The 26,835-nt window shown below is 38.7% G+C and overlaps 1 protein-coding gene across 1 annotated transcript in view; it reads left to right on the top strand.

Moving 5' to 3' along the window:
• Positions 1-25,092, top strand: part of MICU2 (mitochondrial calcium uptake 2) — a 150,408-nt gene extending 125,316 nt beyond the window's left edge. Inside the window, exons 8-12 of the mRNA XM_059825530.1 lie at positions 7,993-8,090; positions 17,113-17,284; positions 17,570-17,678; positions 21,422-21,579; positions 21,866-25,092. Of these exons, the coding sequence (XP_059681513.1) occupies positions 7,993-8,090; positions 17,113-17,284; positions 17,570-17,678; positions 21,422-21,579; positions 21,866-21,970 (642 nt within the window). The 3' untranslated portion in view covers positions 21,971-25,092. The remainder of the gene's footprint in view (positions 1-7,992; positions 8,091-17,112; positions 17,285-17,569; positions 17,679-21,421; positions 21,580-21,865) is intronic.
• The last annotated feature ends 1,743 nt before the right edge of the window (positions 25,093-26,835 follow it).

Genomic DNA, 26,835 nt, shown 5'->3' with positions numbered 1-26,835 from the left:
CAGCGACTGCTCATGTTGGAAGCATTCAATAAGAAATTTATACAGGGCTCTGCTTCATAAACCTACCATGCATCAGCAGTTTATACAAAGAGTTGGTCCAGCTCATGTTCTTTAGTTTTTCACCTGCCTGGGGAAGAAAATGGAAGTGGCAGTATTGCTAACACCCTTAATATTTACTAGGCATATACAAAAACTGTCTTTGATGCATAAGGGTTTTGCTCCCTCAATATGCATCCAGAGTTCAGTTAAAAATTGTTTGACTGACTATTTCCTTTCTTGAATCTTTTCATCAGTCACCAGATTAAAATAGCTAGGATTAATAGGGTTGTCTGCTCCTCAAAACCTATTTCAATTGAGACTTAACTGCCGTGACAGTGAAAGAAAAAGGATCTTTATTCTGCATGAATGCACAGCTACAGTATAAAATTTCCAGAGAAACTTTGATACAGTTGGACAGATTTAGTTATAAACACATAAGCTTATTGGGAGCTAATTAAATACCTGAGCTTGAATGTCTCTATTTTGTTTTCTGTCTTGCTTCAAATTTTGTCTTCAGAATTCTTCATTGAGAAAAATGTGAAGTTATTGTAACCAGAAAATATTATTTAATAGAGTTTCTTAGCAGATTATAGTATAATTACAGATGTTCAAAAGAAGAATTAAATCGCTTTGGGGAGTACAGCTATCTTGAAATTCTTCTGATCTCTATATTTCTGCTTGGCAAAGTCCAAAACAGTATTTTTATTTTCTTTCCTGTCTCAGTCTCTCACAAAAGAAGTTTATTATCTTTATAAGCAGTGAATCTATACAGTGTAGTAAGTGCATATGGTTTTACCCCTTATTTTTCATAATTATGGCAGTCATAGTATTACTTTCAAGCAAAGCATAAAAATATGTTTTTTAAATTGACTGTGTTCTTTGAAAGCTGAGATGCTGCAACAGAAGTTTGGTGTTTGGGATATTTCTTTATTTCCACAACACTTTCACACCACAATTTGCATATGAGTGCTGTTTTTTCAAGGTAATCCCAGTCTCTGATACCAGATGGAAAATGTCACTGACTTATGAAAATAGGGTTTAAATGGTAGTCTGCAACTTTATTTAACCAGCAGGTATATCCAGGTATGTTCTCTGTAGAGTGTGTAGAGAGAGGTCCCAGTCATTCATTTGCTGTATGGAGATACCACTTAATACTCATTGACATACTGTATTAGGAAAAGAAAAAGCAGTTCGTTTGCTGTGCTCCCAAGGTGCTTGAATCTCTGCCTCTTACTGAAACTTTGACTGACATGTCTAAACTTCAAAATTTCACCACTTAGTAATGGCCCTTGAATGGGATTGCAGTGGACTTGGTTATCCAGATAAATATACAGTTGGACTTGATGATCTTAAAGGTCTTTTCGAACCTAAATTATTCTATGATTCTATTCTATATTTCAGTTGAGGGATTTTCTTTTTGCAATATTAGAATTGATGCTGGAAGAAAAGCCAAAAAATATGCCCAGCCTTAACCAGTCCAGTCTTTTGGGAAGTTCCTTGCTGACTTTTGCAGAGCAGGCAGTCTGATTTACTCATAGCACAGGCGTGCACACAGTGAAGGAGAGATGCAGGCAGACTTGCAAGACTGGCAACCTGGTTCTTTCTAACTAGACTGGAGAAAAGGATGCAGAAGTCAACAGAGGCAGTGACTATCTCACCGCACCCATCTTCCCCATAGGCCAAAGGAAATGCAGCATCTGGCTTCCTAGCAGAACTGTTCTGCTTCATATGAGACATCCAGCTGAGCATTTGACCACGCTTCACATAAGAGGAGAGGCAAACTCCTTGCCTGGAAGCGATGTACAGTGTTACAGGAAAGTGCATGAGCTAGAAGAGTTTGGTCTATTTTGAAAAAGGTGTTGCCCAGTGAACAGCACCAGTTGCTTTTGTGTGCTGCCCTGAGTTCCTTATAAGGATATTCTAATAGTGATATGTGCATTAGCATTCTGGTAGTGAAAACAACGCTAATATCTACTGTACAGCCCAGTCTTCTAGATCAGGGACTTTGCTCTTGGGCCCTTCAATTTAGATTAATGAGTTATCAAGTAGTTTCAATACCTCTAATTTGGTATGCTTTGTGTAATGGCTAAACTTAGAAATTAATTTTAGCTATTGTTAGGAAAGGAATGACGATACAGAATGTTCTATATTTGTTCTTAAAATGGAATTCTTGTTGGGAAATATGTGCATTGTCTCATTTCCAAATGATTAAACATATGCTTCTGGTTTCTATAATGAACACATTTTCATACAAAGTATCTCATTTACATGTGCTTTTTTAAAACATTTAACTAGTACTTGGGGACACAGCTATTAAATTCTTTTAAACAGAAAACTTTTGAACTAAAATTCAGTCTGACTATAAGCAGTATACTTTTAGACCCACACATGTATATTTTCCTATTAGTTGTGTATCAGTTGTTTTAATCTGTCTACTTCTTTTCTTTTCCTTTTTTTTTTTTGGTCCTAAAAGAGGTGAATGACATTACTCATTCAGTCATTCACACATTTATCACCACTTCGCTGGTCAGCACAAGGTTTTACACCTGGACCTTCAGACATTGCAGCATTGCGATGCATCTCCTCAGCCACGGAGACACTGCAGGCCATCGTAACCTGCCCATCTGCTCCCTACAATTTCTAATTAGTTAAAGTTTTCTAGCCGTAGCTTCAAAATCTGCAAAGCCCTGGGCCCAGAATAACTAAAGACTGCCTAAACTGAAGGGAGGAAGATGGTTGAGAGCTATGATCTTCTAGTGCAGTAGTAATCTGTAACAGGGGTGCAGCACATCAGATTTTGCAAGAATCTGGTCCAAGACTAGAATTAATATCCCTTCCCAAAAGAGTGTGTCATTAATCTTGTCACCTCTCAGTTCAGATGGAATGCACGTTTTTTTTCTTGATCTATCTTCTCCAGCATAAATGTGTATGTTTTGTATCAGCAGATTAACACTGAATTCCACTGAAAAGCTTTTAGATACTTTAAACCAAGGAGCACTGCAATGTTGTTGCATGCTTTAAAGAAAGCTCTCCAGGCAGGTAAACACCATAAAGAACCAAGCCGTGTCACATCAAAATATTAGGCTATTAAAAAACTGCTGGGTCATTGTTTACCTCACGGACAAGGAAGTTATTTTTGCATGTGATCTGATGACATTATAACCTCAAGAGACACAAAGAAACATGCTTTCTGACATCTTTCTAAGTACCTATTCTGCAAGTTCATTGAATTTGGTTTGAATAGCGAAAGTCTCTCGCACAAGGAATTCATCTGGAAGCCCGTTGTGGTCACAGTAGCATTGCTTTCCATTGCATCGATGTGTGAGGCAAGGCTACCATTTTAGTCTCTGCTACTTAACCTACTCTGAAGCACTTTAAATTATATAGAGAAGCCAGACAGCAGTGTGGGCTCCTGACAGGCCAGGGAAGACACACAATTTGGCCTTGCACTAACAGCTCTAGTCTTTAATTCAAAACAGTAAGAATCTGGTCATAATCTCTGAATGCTACCTAGTGCACTCGCTTGTAAAATTAATTGGAATAAACTGGAAATGGTGCACATAAGCATGCTCAGTTGGCATTTTGTGATAACTGAAACTTGGGGTGGCAGCCTGAACAGGAACTACCTGGGGAGGCATTTGAAGAGCAGGGTGTGGGAATTGGTCACAGTCCATCTGAGTTGGTTTTAGCGCTGAGAGCAAGGAGGTTTACGCATGCTGAGGAGGGGTGTGCTCTGCCTTTGAGGCCAAGTCCAGTGTGCTTCAAACATCATACCTCCTGAGCAGAGTCCTCATTACAGATTCTCTGCTTTTGGTGGAAATTAATATTTTTAAAGTATGGCATGACAGAGAGGCAGGGCCTGAATTCTTGTGAGGGGCTGTCCCCAACTGTGTATAGAAGCTGCTTTCCCCAGCTGCCAGCAGTGCACGGGTCAGGCAGCCTCAGACTTCGCAGTGCAACAGTGCTATTCCCTGACTGCTTGATGCAGTCAACCTGCTGGCGACCAGACTAGTTTCAACCTGTTCCTATTTTTGGCGTAAAGTATCTCCTACAAGTCTACTCCCAGATTAGCTTTAGCCCTTTTGGCTGGAAAGCATTTTTATTCTGTACCTCCTCATGAATTGATGAAGAACTGTGGATGACGCACCAAAAGCTGCGGATGTCCATGAAGTTACATTTTCTTTCTTGCTAAAGCTACTAACGGTACAGCGTAGTGATGCCACAGCATTAGTTGTCATTAAAAACCAACTAATCCCCTGGTAACGGGTACTATGGATGTGGTTGAATACTGGATATAAGCTGTTTATTTGTGAGAAAATGATCCATCGGACTTCATCTCAGATATTGTGTGTTATACCCTCTGTAGAAAAAAATCGTGCACATTTTAGCCCTTCTGTATCAGACCTGATGTATTCTTGAATCCTACCTAGTAAGAAAGTGCCTTGCAAAACATTAAAAACTTTAGTATGGATTTACGTCATGATTAAAGCTGATTCATCATAATATGATACGTTGTTTCATTCTGGGACCCACTTGAGGCTGTCTGGACTTTGCCAAAAAAGACTACTTTTGGAGATCTGGATCACCCAGTCCCACTAGCTTGCCTGTTTACAGTTCTTTTGACTGGCTGGACCTGGTAGGATTAGTTTGTTAATGTATACATCTTTTAAACCTTCTTCCCAGAACTGAGTTGTAGGATATATCCCAACATCTTGGAGGCTCTCAAAATGACAGAAAGCTTGATGCTCTTCAGCAGTGTTTGAGGCTAGGCTGCTTAGATTGAAGTCTAGATTGCCTTCAGGGATAGAAGCCTGGCATGATGAATTGACTGACCTAGCAGCTGAAAAACAAAGAGCATTTCAGAGAAGTGGACTCAGAAAAATTTGCAAAGATTTAGTCTTACCTTTGGAAAGATCTGGGACATCACTAGCAGACAGAAACTAAGATACTGTTCTCCTTGACCCTCCTCTCTTTTCTGCCCCTGTTCTTCATCTATTCACTCTCCTTCTATCTTAACCAAAAAAAATTTCTATCCAAAATATGTATTATTTTTACAATTTCTATTGAAACAAGACATTGCACAGCAAATACCATCTCCCAGGAAGCAAGTAAGAGAATAAGGAATGTATTACAGATTTTAATCACGATGAATGCTTCCCAGTCATGCCTCAGGCAAATTCTGCAAGGAAAGGTGGTAAGAATCTAGAGACAGTAAGTCTATTAACATTTCAGATGAGTTTTGAAAATCAGTTAGGTACATTATTCCAAAAACCCTGTTTCACTGTGTGATAAGTTTCTTCTCAGTGGCACTTGTTGCTACTTGCTGCAGTATCAGCTCCTAAATGTCAAAAGCTCAGTGGGGAGCTACAGGATTAGGTAGGTCTGTGCCCATGACTCAGTGTTTGCAGCATCAGGCTTCTATGTTAACAGTCTGTGTAATGTAATAAGGAAATAAATGTTGTGTTATCTGATCTTGCTTAAAAAGGAATAATTGCATAATTCAGCAGTTCATGGTGCTTTTGAAAAGTGTACAAGGTGTTAACATTACTCTAGGGAAAATAAGCCTGTGTTTGTAACACGTACACACACATTCATTAGTTCATACAGATTTGTGTGGCATCAGAGCTTGGTCTTTGGGATTCTTTGTCTGAATCAATGGAACATGTCTGAGTTCCCCAGCTGAGATACATGTTGCTACCCCATCCCATGCTTGTATCAAGATGAGACTCAGAACATCACCATCCTTTCTCCACTCTGTGCCTCAGCTTTCTGTAAAGTGCACAGCCCCAACGGGTGCTATGGAGTACTGTCCCAGGGCTGAAGCTACCAGATACAGCAGAATACAAACTTTCACTCCATTTAGATAGTAGCTCTGTGACTCAAAGCTACCAGTCTGGTCCTTTTTACAGCTCCAGGATTAGGTTACCATTTCATTCTCATTGCCAAGAAAGACATTCCAAATGTAAGTTATTCTTTTACCTAAGCTCAAGAGGTGTTGGAAATATTAATAGAGCTCTCATTATCTTCTAACAAAGATTTGTCATGTCGGTACTAATTTATACACTTCAGCAGCAAAAGCTTCTAATGATTCTGTGGACAAAAAGGAATTATGTACTAACATGTACTTTAATTTAATAGCATTAACTCTAGGAAAAGCAATTTTTTGAAATTTTAGCCTTAAGCTGTAGTCTCTGTGGTCTCCTATTGCATATTCTGTTTTAAAGAAATGTACTGTTTTGTAGTTTTAAAATACATTTAACTCTCACTAACATAGTGTTTGGACATCTGCCAATTCCGCTTTGGAATTTCAACTGATAAAGAGGGTAGCCAACAAGTAGGTGCATATTTGTTACAAACCCAGGGATAGGCTTTGTCATCTTAGGTAAGATGAGATAGGTATTGTTTGTATGTCTTCTTCTAGCTTATAACTAGAGAAACATGAATAGAAGAAAAAAACTTTTTCTGTTGCAGACTTAGTTTTTAAAAGGTTATTTTAAACCTCATTTTTCAGTTTGTTTTCAATACAACACTGATTTTAATATGGAGTAATTAAATTGGAAGCATTAAATTGTGTAATCATGAGTTCGTTTTTTGAAATTACATCAGCAAATTTATTTCTTGCATTTTTCAAGTCTCCTTTAAACATGGAGGCAACAAACACAGCAGATTAGAATCTCGCTGCAGTGAGAAATATGTGGATTCTTCTCTTTTTCTTCTTAGAAAAATTTGCATTCTGACATAAATAGTTTGGGTTTGAATTTCAAATAAGCATACATGAATGTTTGACTTTGGACTTTCAAAAAAGCCTATACCAATGTTTATGCATCACTCTTCACAGTAATCTAAGTGTTTAAACTTTAGAAGGATGGATCTTGCGGATATTTAAATATTCTTTGCCTGCAGTTAAATGATAAAAGTTCAATAAGTGCAGTTTGCATATAGCTTGAAAAGTTTTTTTCTATGTTCACTCATACATAACTCATATCACTGGCATTTAGTGAATTGTAGATTGCCGTAGAAACGAGGAATGTTACCTCTTTAAGTATAAAATAACTGTGTCACATATGCAGTAAGCATGAAACACACAGTGGACTAATGGGACTTGTTATTGATGATGCTGAAAGCTAAATAACCATTAGTATTAAATCTTATGAATAGACTCTTGTCTTTCATCTTACCTCTTCAACCAGATAAAAGACACAGAGGCTATTTAGATGTCATAAGAATAGTTTGTTGAAATCCCTCCGGACTTACAAAAAAAAAAAAAATCTCTCTTCATGTCGCTTAGTGTTTTGTTGCATTCAAAGAAATGCCAGTATGCTAGTGCTGAAAGAAGAATAGAACAGAAATCCAGCATTATGTGCGGTTTAGGCTTGTTAAAGATGCTGTTGAGTTGAAATAACGTGCATCCTTTTTCTGCAGAAATCTCTTAATCAGATTTTTAAAATATATAGAAAAGTCACTAACATTGAAAATTTGCAAGAAACTTTGTAAGACCATATTATAATAAAGCACTTTGAATGTTTGCATTTTTCTAGTTTTGTTTCTTAGACTATCATGAATGTTTTTAAATGGCTGTATCGAATTAGAAATACCTGACTAAACACTTTTTTACAAAGATGTTAACTTTATTTACCTAAGCATAAAGGTTTTTAAAGATTTAACTAGAAACCTTCTCAGTTCTAATAATAAAATACACTGAATGTGATTGTAAATTGTATTCATCTTTCATAGAGAATATTTAGAAGCAGAACATATAATAGACTGTTACCAGCTGATGTGAAAGAATTATTCAGCTCTGAGATCCTGTGTGATAGCTTTGGGAACAGTAATTAAATTGCAAGTATCTCTTGTGAAATTCTAGTTAAAATAAATATTTCCAGATTTGTGGTGAATAGATATTAATAATCATACAAGGCATAATAATTAATTGTACAGTTTTTTGTTTTATAGGGAGCAGAATTGGAAAGCTCCGGTGTTAATACCATGTTGCTGGTACACTTCTTTGGAAAAGAAGGAAAGGAAAAACTTCGCTATTCTGAGTTTTTCAGGTATTTTTTTTCAGCTAGGCAAGCCTAACACCAACCAGTCCTGTTCCTACCCCCTCTACTTTGCACCAACAGTGGCATTAATCTGACCTCACACTCAGCTGATTCAGAAAGTTAAACAGGTAATCAAGCAGGAGATTATTCATGATTTTGCAAGTTTACATTTCTAGTTTAGCTCCTTGAGTCTGCTGTCTGCAGGAGTTGAGTACCATGATAACTCCAAAGCAGCAATAGGCCTGGAGACTGTGAGGGTTGAGACTACCATTCTTGGCAGTTGTGCAATAGCATACCTTTAGGCAATATGATTCATGAGTATTTTTCTTTTTCTTGATCAAATCACCAAAAAAGTGACTGTTAATCAATTTAAAAAGCTTTTGTGAGCTGAGACACCCCCCTCCCCATTACAGCTGTCATGGTAGGCTAGAGGCAACTTCTCTGCTTGTTTCAAATTTCAGCTTCTGTTGAAATGTACCTGTGCCTTTTCCTTTACCCTTCGAACTACTTTTGCAATGGGACTGTGCAGATGCTTTGTGGCACTTATGTCAGAACCGAGAATTAAGTCATGGCAAACACCACATCAGACTAAAGCTGCAGTGGAATGCCAAGTGGCCATTACTCCTGGAAACATAGTGTTGTATACTCATCTATTTCACTGTAAGCTTTGCAAAAGCAGAACTTTAATAGAAGGTTCTAAGAGTGGTGTAGGGAATCGTTCAGTTTGTACATCATATACATGTCAGAAAGGTGGTGTAATCGTTGTCTACATCAGAGTAGGAAGTTCTGCTGTGGTTGCTGTCAACTTAAAAACCCAACTGGGTATCAGCTGTTAGTGTTTTAATTGGATGTGAATCTTTCTTCCAGTGTTTATTTCAATCAGTAATGGTGACCACCACCTACATGGCATCACAACTTAACTGGTTAAAACTCTCTGTTACTTGAGAGATCAATTTCTCCTGTTAGTGTGAGTTCCAGATACATCTTGCTATCTGAACTTGGGCCAAGAATCCAAATGCACAGTCTTTCTTTGAGATAAATGGAAGTTAAGTACCTAAATACCTGTGTGAATCTTGTCACACGTCTTGTAGCAGAACATCAAGAGAAGATTATCTACATCAGTATTACCTTTTCTACAAAAATAATGTCATGCACAGACTGCAAAAATAAATGGGGTTAATATGTCTTCAATTTATGTTCAGAAGCAGGGGAAACTCTGTCAGCCCTCTTAAAAATGAATGTTGTTGCAATCAGTAGAGGTTTGGGGAAAGCCAGAGTAGAAAAGGAAGAGTGGCGATTTTTCTAACACTAAAAAGTGTTCGGCTCCACTGGCTCTGGCACATACCAATCTTCAAATAAACAAAATTTCTCTTTTGAAGACCTTGACTCTATAGGAATCTAAGTGAGTAAAATAAGTTTTAGATGTCTCCAGCTCCCTTTTCTATAAATACCATAGATCCTTTCAATGAAACAAAAGGCAGAGAGCACCAGTAAAAGGTTGTGTTTGCATATACAGTGTATACTGAAAAGCCTCGGGTTTTAGATAAAATCCTACATTGACCCAATGAGGTATGACATTGACGAAACTATGTACCTAGTATATTCAGAACATGTAGGTTAAAGACCTTTGCCTACCACACAGATAGAGGCCTGTAATCAAAATCAAACTCCCACATCTTGCTCTTAAAATTTGTGGGATAAGTGTAAGGTTTAATGCAGGTAATTTTTCAAAAGTGGCAGTTATGTTTCGTAGAGCTGGAATGCGCCTCTTTATCACTGCGTAGACACTCCATCTCGGTTGCAACATGACAGTGAAGTTTGTTTAACGTGCAGAAAGGTGAATAAAAGGATCACTGTCTTTTTAACCTGTGTGAAGATATCACCTTTCACATTATTTTATTTGCAAGTAAATCAAGCACATCATTTCAGGGTTCCTATTGTTCAGAGAAAATGTGATTTCTATCTGATGGCCTCTCATAACATTTTACCTTACGCGGGAAGCTATTGTTGGCTGTTTGATCAAAGTGCCACGCTGTTTTTACAAGAGATGACTGATGAGCTGTACAGACATAGATCATTGTCAAAAGCAGAAAATAATGATGGCAAATGCTTTTATCATTTTCCAAGTTCTTGCCTAGAAAGCTTTTCCATTGATCAGTGTAGTACCTAGTAGAAAGTAGGGGTGATTAGGTTTGATTAGGACACACTAAAACTTGTCACGTTAGTTAAATACACAGATACTGCTGTGCTGTAGAGTCCTTGAAACAAGGAAAAAAAAAAGAAAAGGCAGGAATGCTTTCTTTGTGAAATTTCACTGTACTTACATGGGAATTCAGAAAGCTGAGACTAGTGTTCTCACCTCATTACTTACATATATTTTCCTCATGCTTCCTCCTTTTCAGTTTGGCTGACATTAAAAAATCCTTTTGTAAGTGTGCAACCATCTGTATCTACATGTACACCAGTGATGTCCGACCCTTTTAGCCCACAGTTGAAACATTTAAAACATGTTGGGCAGCCACAGTCAATATATCAGGGCAATTAATTTGCCTTGTTCTCCTTTCTTTGCATTCAGATGGCACACAGAAAATGGAAACAATCTACATCTCTTCAGGCAGTGTGGAGCTAATGTAAGCCAGCTCTTGTGCCTCCCTTCCTACTGCCCCAAACACAGGAGGCACACTGATTATAGGGAGGAAAAATGGCTAAGCATGCTGTGCTCCATCTCTCTCCACCTGGTGCATGGTTCTTTGGAAATCATAGGTAGGCGATACACACAAGGACAATCCTCAGGCTGCTTTTTACTGGACATAAGGAGTGAGACCATGAAACAGAATATCAGATAGCTCTTCAACCTTTCTTGGGCTGCTGGGAGCATGAAAGTAAAGTAGTAACTTTTTCACAGGTATTTTGTGACACCAGTCAAGCTCTTTTCTCGTTATTCTCCAGAACATAGTCAAAACAGCAACCAAAGCTGCCCCTTTTCATTCTCTGTTGAGCAGCAGTGGTGGGACTCATGCTTCATTCTGCGGGTACTGCTTAGAAGTAGTAGAAGCAATCCAGGAAGCACACCATCCTATGTCTTTCCCATAGTAACAACATGGTTTCAGAGATCTTAAGGTAGGACTCAAGGAACACGTGTTCAGCTCGAGACTGCTACATGATTTCTTGCCAGTTGTATTGTCCTTAACATAAGGACAATATGATATTTATTAATAATAATTCACAACTTCAAAAGTGACAGCTTGTTTCACTGGCAAAAGTTAGGAAATTTAAATCTAAACTATTCTGGAGTATGTTTATGTATATCACTATGAAAGGTGGTGCCTCCTGGTCAAGTGCAGCTGGAATCATTATTCTCCTGTATCAGTTTAAGATAACATAAAACAATATGCAGCAAACCTTAAATCATGTAACAAAGAAGGGTAAGTTTAATACAAGAAGCTGTAACTAGGTGAGACTTTCTTCTCAGAAGACCTGAATAAATTTCTGTTTCAGGTGACCACCACTCAGTTTTACACCTCAAGAGTAATGTCATCTTCTAATAATAAAGTCAGAAGTTCCTTGGATTCCAGGCTTTTTTTTCTTATGCATAGCAGCTTCCCCTGGTTTTAGAGACATAAATAATTTTGGTCTTTTCCTTCCAAAAAATGTTTCACTTGTGCTTTAATTTCTAGCTATATTGTATGTACTATTTTTTATCCTGAGTAGAAAACTGTTTAGTTTTCTAGATATAGCAAATATTTCTTCTTGACAGCCACTGTGTTTTTGCCTGAAAAAGTCCCTTACTGATCTTGTTTAAGTATGTCTAATCCCAAATAACAGAGGAGACAGTAATTCACTCCCTAAACAGTTTACGACTGCTATTATTTTTTTTCTGTAATCTGTCCCCAAGCAAGCTTAAATCTCTCACAGTCTCCTTGAAGGGAAAAAAAAAAGAAAAAGTGCGGAGAGTATGGAAAGAATATTCAAAAAACTTCCTGATTGTTGTATTTTTTTCTGGGATGTCTTACAAAAAAGTACTTCCTGGTATGGTTAAACAATGGGCATCTTTTAATCACAGAAGGAAGATTAACATTTCAAATCCAGTTTATGGCATTTTCTTATCTGATTTGTTGCTTCCAAATGTCTCATCAGTTAATAGAATTTTTAACCAGAAATAATCATCGTTTCTTTTTTATTTTCTGCTTTAGCTTGAAGGTTACAAATTGTATAACCATACCCAAAGCATGCCTTTTCCCTACCCATCCTGTTTCTTCCCTTCAGTATTTTGAATTCCTTGGTACATTTCATTTGAAACCTTTCATTTAAGAAACGAGAGTGATCTGGGCTGAACCACACTGCTAGCGCTGACATTTGTCTGGTGCTGTTTTGTGTTTATGCCAAAGCATGGATGCGGGATCTCTTTCAGGTAGCGTCATCGACCGGTGGTGCTTTTGCTGTGATGGTAGCTTGTACGTTTCCAGTGATTTTCATCTAGGGATTTGGAAGTGCTTTGCAGAAATAGAATATGATTGCCTCCTTATTTGTCTCTGTACCTACACTTGTATCTATGTGTGTGTATATGTGTACAGGACCCTAATACACATAGAGATTACATCTCTTGTAACCAGGATCAGACAGTGAGGAAGTGGAGATGAAAACAAAATCTGGCTTTGTGATTGTATATCCCTATCGTAACTGAATCTGAATATTTCCCAAATATTTAGTAATGATGTTGAGAAGAATCTCTGTTTATTCCTTTCCTATATAGGAATAGCTTGATTAGTTCTTAGAGAATCCTTATAAATGAAAGTGAGTAGTTTTGTTATGTTCGGTTTGGAAACATTGAGGACAGTAAATCAGAGGGAGGGTTGCCTGTAATTCTGAAAATGATGAGATTGATTAACTGTCTTACCACTTGCAAAACTAAATTTACAAGCATAGATCTAAATGTTCTCTAAAGGTTAATGGTCGAGCCCTTATTAGATTTTCTATATCCTGTTTTGAAAGTCAGATTTGCAAAAAGGCAGCCTTGCAGCTGGTTTGCAACAGTCCTTTGGTGCAGAGAGGGTTATCAAGTCTTCAGAAGGACTTCAGTGTCCAAAAAGGAGCCACAGCAGAGTACAAATGCCAGGGTGGTATATCCACTACTGTCTTTGTTGTTAAGTTTTCTTCCTATAAATCAGTGCAACAAGAACTAGTCAGTTCTGTATTAGCATATTAAAGCTCTACATAGACTTTCAGTTCAGGTCAAGAGGTACAGGAAGGAAAACTTTCCCTAACCTTTCCTTTTGTGTTTCATTCTACTGCTTTCTGTTCCTAGCATTATATTGCAACATCTCAGGTTGGAGGGGGAATAGCTGCATTCATGAGGTCTCCCCACTTTTTTTACATTTTCAATTCTATTAAAGCTGAGTTGCCAAAAAGTCTTGAGAGACTCCCTTTTTATGTAAATCTGTAAAGCACATTACAAAATGAGGGATAAATCCTGATAAGGTTTCTGGATGCTGTTGTAACACGATAACGAATTTGGCCATTGGCCTTCAACGTGGGTGTTTCAGAGAGTGTGGATAAAACAGGCTATCTTAAAGAAAGTACTGTCTGTTCCCAGCCTTTTCCTCATCTTAGAAATTTATGATTTACCTTTCCTTTTTGTTATTTGGAAACTTAGGGCCTGCTTTTATTCTCAAGCTGCTATAGCATAAGAGTGTTCACAGTGTAATTATTTTTGAATTGTAGAGCACATCTACAATCAGAATCCTGTTCCCATAGTTGAATTATGGCTCCCTTCAAAGTCCCCGGTCAAGCTCCCACTGACTTTGGGGGAGCAGGAATTTCATCCCTATGCTTGTTTTTCCTAATATCTGGATAAATTTTTAAGGAATTTCCAGCTGAAACTCATCACACTGTGATCCAGAAGATACAAAAGCAAGTATCCCTAGTGGTGTCTTGGCATTTAAGTATCAAGTTTTACTTCCTAACCAGAAAGTTATTTTTAATAGCTTTTAATAACTTTCACTTAAAAAAAAAAAAACTTCATTAGGATTTTTAACTCTCACATCTGGGAATAAGAGTGACCTAGAATGCTGATGCGATGATTCATAGTATTTTAATTTTTTGTAATATGGGAGCCTATCACATATAAATTTTAAATCGCACATTTCAGCTGCCACTCCAAGTAGCATTTGGTACTGCAGGAAATCTTCCCACTCTGGCTTGCCAGGAGCAAGCCTACAAGTTGAAATGAAATATCCATTAATTTTTTTGTTCCTAAATAAGTAATTCCCGCTCCCCTCTCTAATTTGCGCAGTGCAGCAAGATGCATGGCTCTTGTGTCACAGGAAGGATGCAGTGTCATTTCCCCAAAGCAACTGGAGAGGGCAAGAACCCGGGCCTGAGAAAAGGCAGTGGAAAACGCACAGTGGGGCTGGGGCAATAAAACGCTTCATTTGCTGCCGACCAGAAGAGGGTGCAGAAGCAAGAACACATCAAAAATGCTACAGCCAAACCCTTCACTTTCCTCTTTGGCTTTGCTGCACCTTTCAGCTGGCTGATGTGTGTGGCTAGGTGGGCCACCCGCTCCTTCCTCAGCATGTAGAAATGTTTGGTCTTTCAGCTGTCCTGCCTTTATTGGGTATGGATAGACGGCAGGTCACTGAGGGTTTTCTGCTTAAGGAAATGCAGTATTTAGAAAAGATGGAAGAATATGTAGTTTGTCATCACCTGTGGCTACTGACCAGTACAGCAAATGACTGAGCATCCCGAAGACAAATCACTCATACTTTCAATAACAGACCTTGTCTGTTGCAAAATGTGTCCACCTTTCATAGATTAAAAGCCAAGAAAATAAACCATGTGGTGCCTCGTTTCCCTACATCCACGTTTTAGGCATATTTCTGAAAGTGAGTTCATTTTCAGCAGCTTCTCCTCCCTCAGACCAGATGTTACATGGGTTGGAAACGACAGTCAAAGATGCAGTTACTGTTCTGCATGGTCTCTGCTGTGGCTTCCAGCCAAGCACAAGCCACACATCCCAGATACCATCTCCTCCTTGCCATTGATGGACATTTCCAAAGTGCAGCCAAGTGGCCCTAGTCAGTCTCTGCTGGCCTGACTCCATGCCTGGTCTACATGCCTGGTCCCTGGCATCCTCTCCCGCAGCTCAACCTCCTTTCCCAGGATGCGGGGAGGCTCTTACAGGAAGTGCAGCAGGACTGCTTCTGCCAGCCCATGCTGGCCAGTCTCCCTGGCATATGCTGACTGCTGGGATGGCCAGAGGCAGCAGTTACCTCACGAGTTACAAGGACAGGAGCTGCATCTAAAAACTGAAGAGTGTTTTGCAAGCTGTGCAAGTAAGCTTTTGCTGATCTGTAAGACAAGGGGCCTCTCCTTCACACTGGTGGCACAAACAGATCCTTTGGTGTTTCATGCCCTTGTGAGAGGGAGACTCAGGGGACTTGAAAGTGAGCCAGGTCTTAAGGTGGCCTGTGGAGGAAGATACCTCAGTGTTTGACTATGCTGTGGAAGCCTTGTAACCCCCTTTACTGGACCAGAAAAATGCCTAAATAAAATGTGAAAGCATATCATACCCCTCCTCAGTATTACCCTAATAAAACTCTAGCCTGAAACTTAACATCACTTCCACTCTCAGGCTTTCCTTTACCTGCATGTCCTGAGCCATGAAGCATTTGTTGGCCCTTTATTTGTATGTGCACCTCTAATTATTAGAGGAAAAAATACACAAGAGAGAGCTTACACTGCAACAGCAGTCTTCAGCTAACCCCTTATAGACTTCACAGAGCTTTGAGCTACTAAATGTCCAAGTGATCTCATTAAAGAACTAAAGATAGCTATATAGACTAAAATGCTGTAATTTCAGGAGAAAGAATTCAAACCCGGTGAGGCCGTGCAAACACTGATGAGCAAATGAGCCTCTACTGGTATTTGCTACATAGACCCTTAGCTGTCCTCTTCTCCAACTAATTGCTTTGTCCCAATATAGGAGTATTTTGTTCTCTTCTGTCAATAATTTTTGCAACTCAATAAAGCAGGGTTCTTTTGAAGTACTAAAGGGATTCTGGCAAGCCTCACTGTGTTTTTAGCCTTTATTTATATTTTTAAATTATCACTTTTTGGATTGCCCCATTTGTGAGGTGGAAATTACTAAATGTATCCACAGTATTGTCTTTTACTTTCTCGAAATTCATATCAGGCCAGAAGAAATTATAATGGCCACATAGACCAAACTGGGGAAACTCAAAGCTGCAACTCTGCTGACAGTTCTAGCTCGGTACCTGTGGGTTGTTAATTGCTTCTGGTGCTATTTTTCTTTCTTTCTTCCTAAAAGAATGGGTGTCTCCTAAAAATGTTGATGTTCACCCCTTCCTTTTTCAGACAACTCTCTTTGTACCGTCCCAAACACCTGCAACATAATTTTCTGTGCTCTTCTGAACTCTGTACATGTCAATTGTAATCCTCTAATCCATCCTCTAGTGAGTGCAGAACTGGTTTGCCAAACCCCTCTTTGCAGTTATAATCTTTGAGGCTTTTAGTCATGTTTTCCTGCAGTGATGATTTCAAGTTTCCTCTTTTCTTTCACCTTTGTGATTATTAGGGCCTCATCTTTCTAGGCGCTTTCCAACCTTGTCATTCCCCTCTTTATTAATAAGAAAATTCATAAATCATGTGTCATGCCTTTAGTTGCCATGTCCTTTTTCATTCATTCATTATAATACTGCCTTACCAATCATTTTATCTCATTATCTGCACATTTTTAAACATTAGTAGAAACTATATGCCAAACGTATCTGTAAATTATCTTAGCAGCAGCAATCTATGAATGCAGACTTAGAGAGCACCCTACTGGTGTCGTTATTGAAATGCAGCATGGAAACAAATCTGCAGTCACAGGTAAAATTAAACCAGTGGCATTTCAAACAATGATGTCGATAGTATCTGTGATTAAGAGTTAGTGTCTACTGCATTTAGTAGCTAAGGTAGTAGTAGTGATACAAGTATCAACTGTTGAGTAATATCTGTTTACACATAGATTCATGGAAAATCTGCAAACAGAAGTCCAAGAAATGGAATTCATAAAGTTTTCGAAGGGTTTGAATGTCATGAGAAAAGAAGACTTTGCAGAATGGTTACTGTACTTCACCGATGAGGAAAACAATGAAATTTACTGGCGGAATGTGAAAGACAGAATTGAGGCAGGAGAGGTTGGTACATAAAGCATGCTTTGTTTTGCTTCCTCGTTTGTATGTACAGGTTTTCATTTGAATATGAGTATCTAATAATGTAACTAGTTTCCCAGTGAATTATTGCAGCTTTTGAATTTTATGCAAATAAGAACAATGATAATCTGCCAACTGAGAAATACAAATATTGATAATGAATAAGCAATCAGACCTAAACACTAGGTCACACCAGATTTACTGTAATAGATTTACTGGGGTTTGAATGTATTATTCATTATATATCATCTGAAATTTGTGATACTCTAGAATATCAGTTTGGAAGAATTCAAGACTTTTTGCAAGTTTACAAACAACCTGGAAGACTTTTCTATTGCCATGCAGATGTTTACTGTAGCCAATCGTCCTGTTAAACGGGGTAAGTGCTGCACACTTTTCGTATTTTTTTTAAAAAGAAAAATGCATTTTTGTTAGAGAGTTAATGTAAATAAGTTATCCCAAAGTATCCCAAAGTAATACTATGAAGTCCAAAAATAGTATACTGCTCTTTATTCTGAATGAATTCTATTTCATGAAAAAATAATAATATAAAGTTCCCAAAATGTTTTGATTTGTAAGTTCTAATGTGCTATCATATGCTGAACCGCTCACAGCAAACTAAACCATAGAATCGTAGATTGGTTTGGGTTGGAAGGGACCTTTAAAGATCATCTAGTTCAACCCCCCACTGCCACGGGCAGGGACATCTTTCACTAGTTGCTCAAAGCCCCATCCAGCCTGACCTTGAACACTTTCAATGGTGGGGCATCCACAACTTCTCTGGGCAACCTGTTCCAGTGTCTCACCACCCTCATTGTAAAAAGTTTCTTCCTTATGTCCAGTCTAAATCTACTCTCTTTTCAGTTTGAAACCATTGGGCCTTGTCCTGTCACTACAGGCCTTGGTAAAAAGTCTCTCTCCATCTTTTTTATAAGCCCCCTTTACATATTGAAAGGCCGCAATAAGGTCTGCTCGGAGCCTTCTTTTCTCTAGGCTGAACAACCCCAACTCTCACAGCCTTTCTTCACTGGAGAAGTGCTCCAGACCTCTGATTGTCTTTGTGGCCCTCCTCTGGACCTGCTATAACAGACCCTTGTCTTTCCTATACTGGGGGCCCCAGAGCTGGACACAGTACTCTAGGTGGGGTCTCACCAGAACAGAGTAGAGGGGGAGAATCACCTCCCTCAGCCTGCTGGGCACACTTCTTTTGTTGCACCCCAGCGTACGATTGGCTTTCTGGGCTGCAAGCGCACGTTGCCGGCTCATACCCAATTTTTCATCCACCAGTTTCCCCAAGTCCTTCTCCGCAGGGCTGCTCTCAGTCCAGTCTAAATTCTAGATGAAGAAGGATTTATTGAAACAATACATGTTTCAGTAGCGGTTCATGATAATAAAGCTTTTTTGTCATAGTGAAACTAGTTTTCTGAGGAAACGAAACAATAGAAATCTCTTCCTTTGCAGGGTCTGTAGCATCTTGCTGTGTTTTACCTATGCCTCCATGCTGCCTTCTCCATGTGCTTACGTAGCATTGTGCAATCATGGCTATGAAAAACAAAGTAGTAAAGTGGTTTTTAAAATATTTGGAGGAGGGAAGTTGCTTCTTTCCCGTATAGCAGAAATAGGAGCAAGGCAACAAAAGTTTCATGGACATAAAAATGCTTTTTTTTATAATCCTGAGGTTGTTACTTACTTGTTATACTTGAAAGACAGCTCTCATAAGTTATTTGAAAATAGTAACATAAAAAGTACGTAAGGAAATTTGATGAGACATTAACATTCATTGAAATAAATATTTGATTGGCTCATGTGAAAAAAGTGAGAGAGATATGAGAAGACAGGAAGAGAATTCTGTACTTTTGAGAGAGAAATGTGAAGATTGTTTGAACCAAGGAAGGCCCAAATGGGGGGCGTGGGGGGTAGGATTGTTACAGCTTGTGACTTTCATCACTAGTTAATCCAGCCTTCAGGAAGAGTTTCATTTCCACAGCCTCTCTGGGCAGCTGTTCTAGTGCTTAACCACTCTCATCATGAAGACTTTTCTGTGTCAAACCCTTGCTGCAACTTACAACGATTGTGTCTTACCTCCATGCACCTTTGAGAAAAATATGGCCCTCTCTTCTCTATAACCCCTTTTAGGTGGTTGAAGGCTGCAGCGAGATCCCCCTTACACTTCTGTTCTCCCCAGCTCCCGCAGCTTCTCTTCTTCCATCATGTGCTCCAGTTCCCAGCTGGGTTTGTGGCCCTCCTCTGTCTGGTTTGGCATCTTTCCTCTGTGGGGCAAGCCAGATTTTATTTGCAAAAGGTGTACAAAGAGTGGAGAGGAAAGAGAATGAATTAATGGTGAAATAATAGTCATAAGTGAGATACAAGAGTTTAGCTCACTTCTGTATTAGTTATCCCATTTTTAAGTGCCAAAGGATGATGAGGCCAACAATTGGTGTTGACTCTAGTGATGTTTCCTTGTAAAAACTCATTCCTAACCAACAGGCAGTTGTGACTCTTTATGCACTGAACCATACTGTGATCGAAAACAGTCAGCTCCTGAGGTAACTCACGGATGTTAGATGTATACTTATCTAATCCTTTCCTGAATCTCACTAAGTTCTTTGTCTTGCTGTTTGCATGTGTGTACATATGTGTATTCACACACATACAAATATTTACCTAAAAATAAGACAGTCCTTTAGTCTTTCCTTTTATTCTAGACTTTTTTTTCTGCTAAGTTAGCAGCTCATCTTTTCTCTCTGATAAGGTGGCCCGTCTTGGTTTGAAGATTATTATGCTGCACCATTTTAGAAGATCTTTCTCTTTTTTTTCATGTTCTGTTCAAAAAAGTGCAGTGCCATCTCTGGATTTATATTTAGCTTCAAGAGCTAAAACAGTTAATGTCTTTTCAAAGACAAAATTAAGACTCTACCATAAGCATCCCATATTTCATGTCCTTTTCAAATTGTGGTACATCCTTTTACAGAAGGATTTTCAACCTAATTATATTTAAACCAACTGTAAATTAATCAACTGCATTTACGCAGGAATTGGTCAAAGAGGCAAAGATGAGAGCTGAGTCAGGAGTGCTCTTTCCTCTAGTAAGCTTCAGAACTAACCGTATTTATAGCACTATTTATAAACAGCACTTGTTTATGAAAGCAGAACCACGTTATTACTATATTTATTACTTAGTTGGACAACTTGCCATACTTTAATAACCTCCAGTCCCTCCTTGAAATTCACACTTCTGTGGTGCCTTCAAAAATGCATCCAATTCATGCGTTGTAATTGTGCTTGCTATAATAAACAATAATCATTTCACTCCTACTATCTGCTGTTTTACGGCAACCCCACACATTTCCTCATCTTTCTTGAGTCAAAACTCCAAATTCTTTACACCACAGGACCAAAAGTGGGGATAGTAGATATTACTGTAATGCACATGGTACTGTAAAGAGATAAGGCCAAAAAGCTGAAGATGAAATTAGATCTCAAGAGGGGTATGACAGCTTTTTCTGCCATAAATCCTCATAAACTCTTCCATCACAATTTAAGAGAAGGTAGCCTACTTGTTTAAAAAAACAGAACTACAGGTATATAAAGCCATGTGCTGTAAACAGTGCATTGAGTACTTGATGGTCTGTGTTTCTACAGAGTTGCTGAGGGGTTTGTTGGTTGAGGTGGAGCATATTGTAGAATACTGGTCTCTGAGGAGAAGAGTTTTCTTGCAGAATGAATTGACTTGAAACTGCTTTCAGATAAAATGGTAGTATTTTTTATGAGACCGTAGTGAGGCAAACACTTATCATCCATATGCACAGGTATCAGCCAAAAGTATGTAAGTTTTCAGCATGCAGCTATTTCTAGCAAAAATTATCTCTTACTGTTGCTTGAGAGGTGGTGCATTTCAAAAGTTTATCATACAAATAATAAACATTGTGTTATGAAGGATGAAGCAAGCTCAAGAACGCATGAACTGAGGCCTCCTAATAATTTAGTAGTTCACACATCCCAAATTCTCCAGTTAGGATACCCATGAAACATTGTAAATTGTACAGAATCCTGCTATTATGTGCTTTCCAATTTCTTTACAAGTTCACAGTCACTTATGATGTAATATTATGTCTTTACTAGCTGAGTTCAAGAGAGCAGTGAAGGTGGCAACAGGACAGGAGCTCTCAGATAATGTTTTAGATACCATCTTCAAGATTTTTGATTTAGATGGCGATGACTGCCTCAGCCACGGCGAGTTTCTTGGAGTCCTGAGGAACCGAATTCATCGAGGTTTGAGGGTAACAAGCTGACATCATTGTTTTTAAATACTACAGATGATTGCTACAACTGTCTTGTTAATGCTTGTAGAAACACAAGTAGAGATAGTGAATAGAAAGAAGTTATATTTTAAACTGAAGATTCCTTACTGCTTATGAATCTGGGAGGAGCGCTGCCACCAAGAACTTGTTACTACGCATGTGAACTATGGGAGCAGCAGCATTGCATTACATATTATATTTACACAGCCTGTTAATGAGAGTCTTTTTTGTGTCAATACTGAACATACTTTAACTTTATTAACAGGTACCGCAACAGCAAGGCGTTCAAGGTTACTGGAAGTGTGTGAAAAGAGAAAGCATTAAAGGAGCCAAAGAAGTGTGGAAGCAAACTGGGAAAAGTCCTTTTTAAAGCAATCCATTGTTCTTTTGCTATAAATGTTGTTATTTAGGGGGGTTTGTCTGTCCTGTTTACATAATAGCTGAATCAAAAATACCCTTTTTTTTTAGTATAGTTAAACTTTAATTAACCCAGTTTCTGATGCAATAATTTTGTATCGTTCTAGTGCGATCAGTTTGGTTTACAGAACTGTTATCACTTTTGACCTCCATACGGAAGTACTCTTGTTCTAGGGAATAGTGTTGTTTACTCCTCTGTGGAGTCTGACCCTGTGCTGTAGCATACAGGATATGCAGAATTTAATAGTGGCCACTGGCAGGAGCATCACAGCAATATCATCTCCTGTTGTAAGAGTGGACATCATCTCAGTTAGCCACTAACACAGCAGTTCTCTTTCCCTGGCAAGGGTAGAGGTCCAAAAGGCGAAACCACTTGCACGATCCATGCAAATCAAGTTATCCTAAATGAAAAAGGAAAATTCACGTGGTTTGTGCCCTCATTACTGTGAACTGCTTGTGTGCTGGTTCCTGGTGGATGATTCCACCAGATCCTGTGTAGATGTCTGTTTTGTCTACCTTCATGATGATAATATTAAACTGGAAATACAAGACTGTTGACACAGGCTTTAAAAGTTGTACATTGATCTATGAATGTGCAGAGTCTCTCAGACGTCTTCAACAAATAGTATAAATGAGAAGTAAAAATCCTCATTCTATCATAAACCGCAGTAGCTACAATTTGAGTCATAACTACCTTGCCTTACTTGTATTGCAGAAGGTGAATGTGTAACAAATAGTTGCTTTATCTTAGTAAAGGTTGTGACAGGGAATGCTGCAGTATCTCAGGAATTCAAGGTTATAATAAGCAAGTGTTGGGGGAAAAATAAGTCCAATGAAAAAGTAAATAAAAATGTTTCTTATTCCAAAATGCAAAGTTAGACATGAGATCCTAAACAGTAAAACAAGGAACACATCAAAATTAACATTTAGCAATTATAGATGAACATTTTTTAGCTATAACATAGTGTGCATCCGTGTATACACAAGTGTGCATGTTACATGTTTTTTTCTTTCTTACAGCCTTAGGAGCCAGTAGTCCCAGGTCCAGATCAGTGTTCCTGGTTGGCCACTATGTATAGGAGATAGACTTATCTGTAAAGCTCTCAAGGTTCTTCCTCTTTCCCCCTCCCAGTTGTCTGACTTGTCTTGGCTGGTGTGAAAGCTTAACCTTTTAAGACAGGTTTGTGATAAAAGACTCAAAAGATGGACTGGGGAAATGTCTCAAGAAAAACAACCAAGATATCTTACCACTCTCTGAGGAAGTATCCATCCCTTTTAAGCATGACACTAGCTATGTTAGTCTCAAAGTTGTATATAAGCTCAACAGGAGGTGTTTTGTTGTAATTTCTTTGGGGTTTGATGGGGGGAGCCTTGAGAAGAGGGGAACCTTCCATGATAGATACCAGAGCAGCTCTCACTCATATGAGGGACAGGAGACACTGCATTAGGAAACCATAAAGATGCCACCTAAGGAGTACTGAGATTACAGAGAATGTATTTGGTATGTCAGTAGCTGTCAGGCAAGCTTGTGCTGAGGAGGACTCCTCCCACCGGAGCCTCGGCACGGTGGTCTCATGTGGGGAAATAGAGTGAGAAGCTAGCAAAGCAGCAGTGTGCCGCTCTTCCCTTCATAACCTTCACTTGGAGCTTTAATTTAAACTGTGTTAAAGAGAAAATGCTTGTATTCTTGTCATCTGTGGACATGCATCCAGAGTCACCCACCAGAACAAGAGCATGCCTATGCGGGCGTCCTGAGACGTCTCTAGAAGATCAGGCACCAGTGACCACCAAGGATCCCTTTAGTTCCCTAGGAAACCATCACAATGAAATAAAATGCAGTAAATGCCTCAGCCTCGCCCCATCAGACTGAACTCATGCACTGCTCTGGGGGCAACAGGAAATTAGATAGCTAGTTTACTTTGTGTGTTTGGAAGTTGCTTGCTGCTTCTGGTGATGGGAGCTACAAGAAAGATATAGCTAATGGGAGCAAAGATGGGGCGGTGGGACTGGCATCAAAGTACCACAGCCAGCTTCACATCACCAAATAGTAAAGGACATAATCAAGCAAGACACGTCTGTATCACAAAAGTGTGTGTGTTCACCCAAAGTGTGATTTGATCCAGCTCTGCCTTTAATGCAAGGCTGCCTTTTACTTGTTGCTGTTAATATTTTGACAAATCATTTTTGCTTTGGAATGGAGATTAACATTTTATTCTGTGTAATGTTAATAGGTGTGTGATGTTCTTTGTTGCTTTTGTAGTTTCTTTTGTTTACTAGTGACTTGCTTCCTACAAGCTGCTTGGTTTTCTTTTGGAAAAATCAATTCATTTAGCTTTAGTGTATCTAGAAGTTTAATTCCTCATTGCTCATTTGTATCTGGGTTTGTGCAATCAGTGCTATCTGCTTTCGGCAGCAAGTTACTAAAAATGCAATTTCAAGGTTTTTTTAGCAAAAGCTTTGGTGTCAAGTTCAGAGGAAAAAGAGAACAGATATGCTTATTTTAAAATGAAATTTGTAGTAAAAACAGAAATTAAATTATTGATTAGGAGTTAAAATACAGTTAGAAAACATTTTCAGAAGTTATCCTGAAAGTACAGCCAGTAAGGAACTCCTTTGAAGGCCAAGGAAGACTTGTCCGTCAGACTTGAAGAATCAGATTCTGTTTAATTTTATACTCTATTTTTGTTTGTCTTAACTAAAAGGCTTTACAAAACTGTCTTAAAATAATTTCTCATGTTCTCATTTCTCATAATCTTAGGTTGAAAGAGCTGGTCAGTCTAAACGTGTTTAGATTGACCTTGTCGTCTAAGGAATCCGTCGTAGTTTTAGCATTAGATGTTTTAGTTCCTTTTAGTAGCTGTATGGTATTTGCAACCTGTCTGTCAGCATTACTCAACACAATTTAGTTAAAAGTTTATGCCAGCTGCCAATCTATCAGTTGAACTTATCAATTATGACTTATCATATATGACTTTTTTAACGTTAGGAACTCTTCCTCTGAACAGAAATATATAGAAAAACTAAATAAAATTGGGGTTTTTAAATCTCCAACATTGCGTCTGAATGTTATGTGGAATAAAGATAAATACATTGCACATTGCAGAAGTCTTAAAAATTCATTTAACATATTTCAAAAGGATACACAAGGGTGAGTACAAGTCATTTACAGCATATAACCCACAAAATTTTAGTTGTATCCCCATAACAACATTTTTTACATTTCTTTCAGTTTGTTTAGCTTAAGATATTTGTTTAAGAACATTTATTCTTCATTTCTAAAAGAAGCAAAGGCAGAAATGCAGTGTGATGTACTAGAACTAAAAGAAACTCATTGGTTGTTTCTAGAAATTAATTTTGGTGTCTCAATTTATGCAAGCCTCTTTCTAAAAGCAAAACTCTCTCTGGAGTCAAACTAAGTTGGTGGGTTTTAACAAAATACACAACAATGAGGAGTACATATTCTGCATACAAAAACTGAAAAAGAAGACTTTTGTCACAATGTTATACGGCTGTGTCAGAAGCAAATCTCTGATTTACTCCATCTCTTCCAGTGTGTTGTCTCCTTTCAGGGTTCAGACAGGTTGCCACTGATCGTGCCTGGAAACAGGCCAGCGCATGATCTGAACTCGGGTATCGTCAGGATGTGTCGGCTTGTCTGTTGAACCAGGTATTATTAAAAGGGTGAACAATACGTTCATTCCTAATTTCAAGCTTTTGGTGGAGAATATGTAAGGTTTTTACGATTTTAGGAATTATAAATGTTTTGTCTCTGTACTCCAGGGTGTCTCAGAGCTCATGGAATTTTGGGTATTGACCATGTCTTGGATCTGAAGAGTTTACAGATTACACTTGAGTTAGCTAGAAAGCAGAGATGAGACAATAGGATAAACAAGCCAGGACATGGATTGCAGTTTCATGGCACTTCACATGGCCAGTGTTCATAACAAAAAAGGATCACTGCCCAATAAAGGGCTAGAATGGGAATAAACCCAGGTATTCAGGGAAAGCATTTTAAAATTTAGGCATATTGACTATGCTTAGACTTAAGCATAGAAATGTATCCGTAAATGTACATCGGAATTTAAAAATACAGTTTTCTTATCATGCAGGAGTTCTCATGGGAGAGTGCAAGCATGTCTCGTGCCTTCAGATTTAATCTTTCCTATAAAACAGTCACAGCTGGGTCAGGAAACTACTCCAATGCAGAAAAAATCTTCAGTCCTTCTGAACAGAAAATACACATCCAAATGATGTTGTGGTCATTATTAGTGAGATCCAAGTTGACTGAGCAACAGCTCCTGTAATGCAGCTAGTCACAAGGGAAGCATGAAGATGAAAGTGGTGGATGTAGACACACACTGTCAGCCTCCAGCTGACCACAGGAACTCCTCCTAGAGGAACTGAAGATGTCGCCCGATGAGAAGTGGAAAGCCCTGTTCAGGACAGGAAACCTGAGAGGCTTCAGCATGCACAAAATTAATTGCCAAACAAGTGCATGTCTGTTCACTCTCCTGCTATTCGAAGGTTTCCTGCTGGCTTGTTGATTAAACAATTCCTAGTTGGTTCAATAATATAAAAATTATGCAACATATGCAGAGACAGATTTCCCATTAGGATGGTATTGGCTTAGTTAATAATGTTTTCAGTTCATTAACCGGAGTGCCCTAGTGCAGAGCTCTGCTCACCGTCCTCGGGAGCCACGCTGCTGCTCCTGCGTGCTTTTAGAAAGAATGCCTCATGCCCTGAAAAGCAAAAAGCCATGTTTTTCCACACCTGCGTACCCTATGTGAAGGTTGTCCTTTCCTCCTCTGCCCCTGG

This window comes from Gavia stellata, chromosome 1 (genome assembly GCF_030936135.1).
Source record: "Gavia stellata isolate bGavSte3 chromosome 1, bGavSte3.hap2, whole genome shotgun sequence".
NCBI classification, from domain to species: Eukaryota; Metazoa; Chordata; class Aves; order Gaviiformes; family Gaviidae; genus Gavia; species Gavia stellata.
This window is presented reverse-complemented; position numbering and strand designations above follow the sequence as displayed.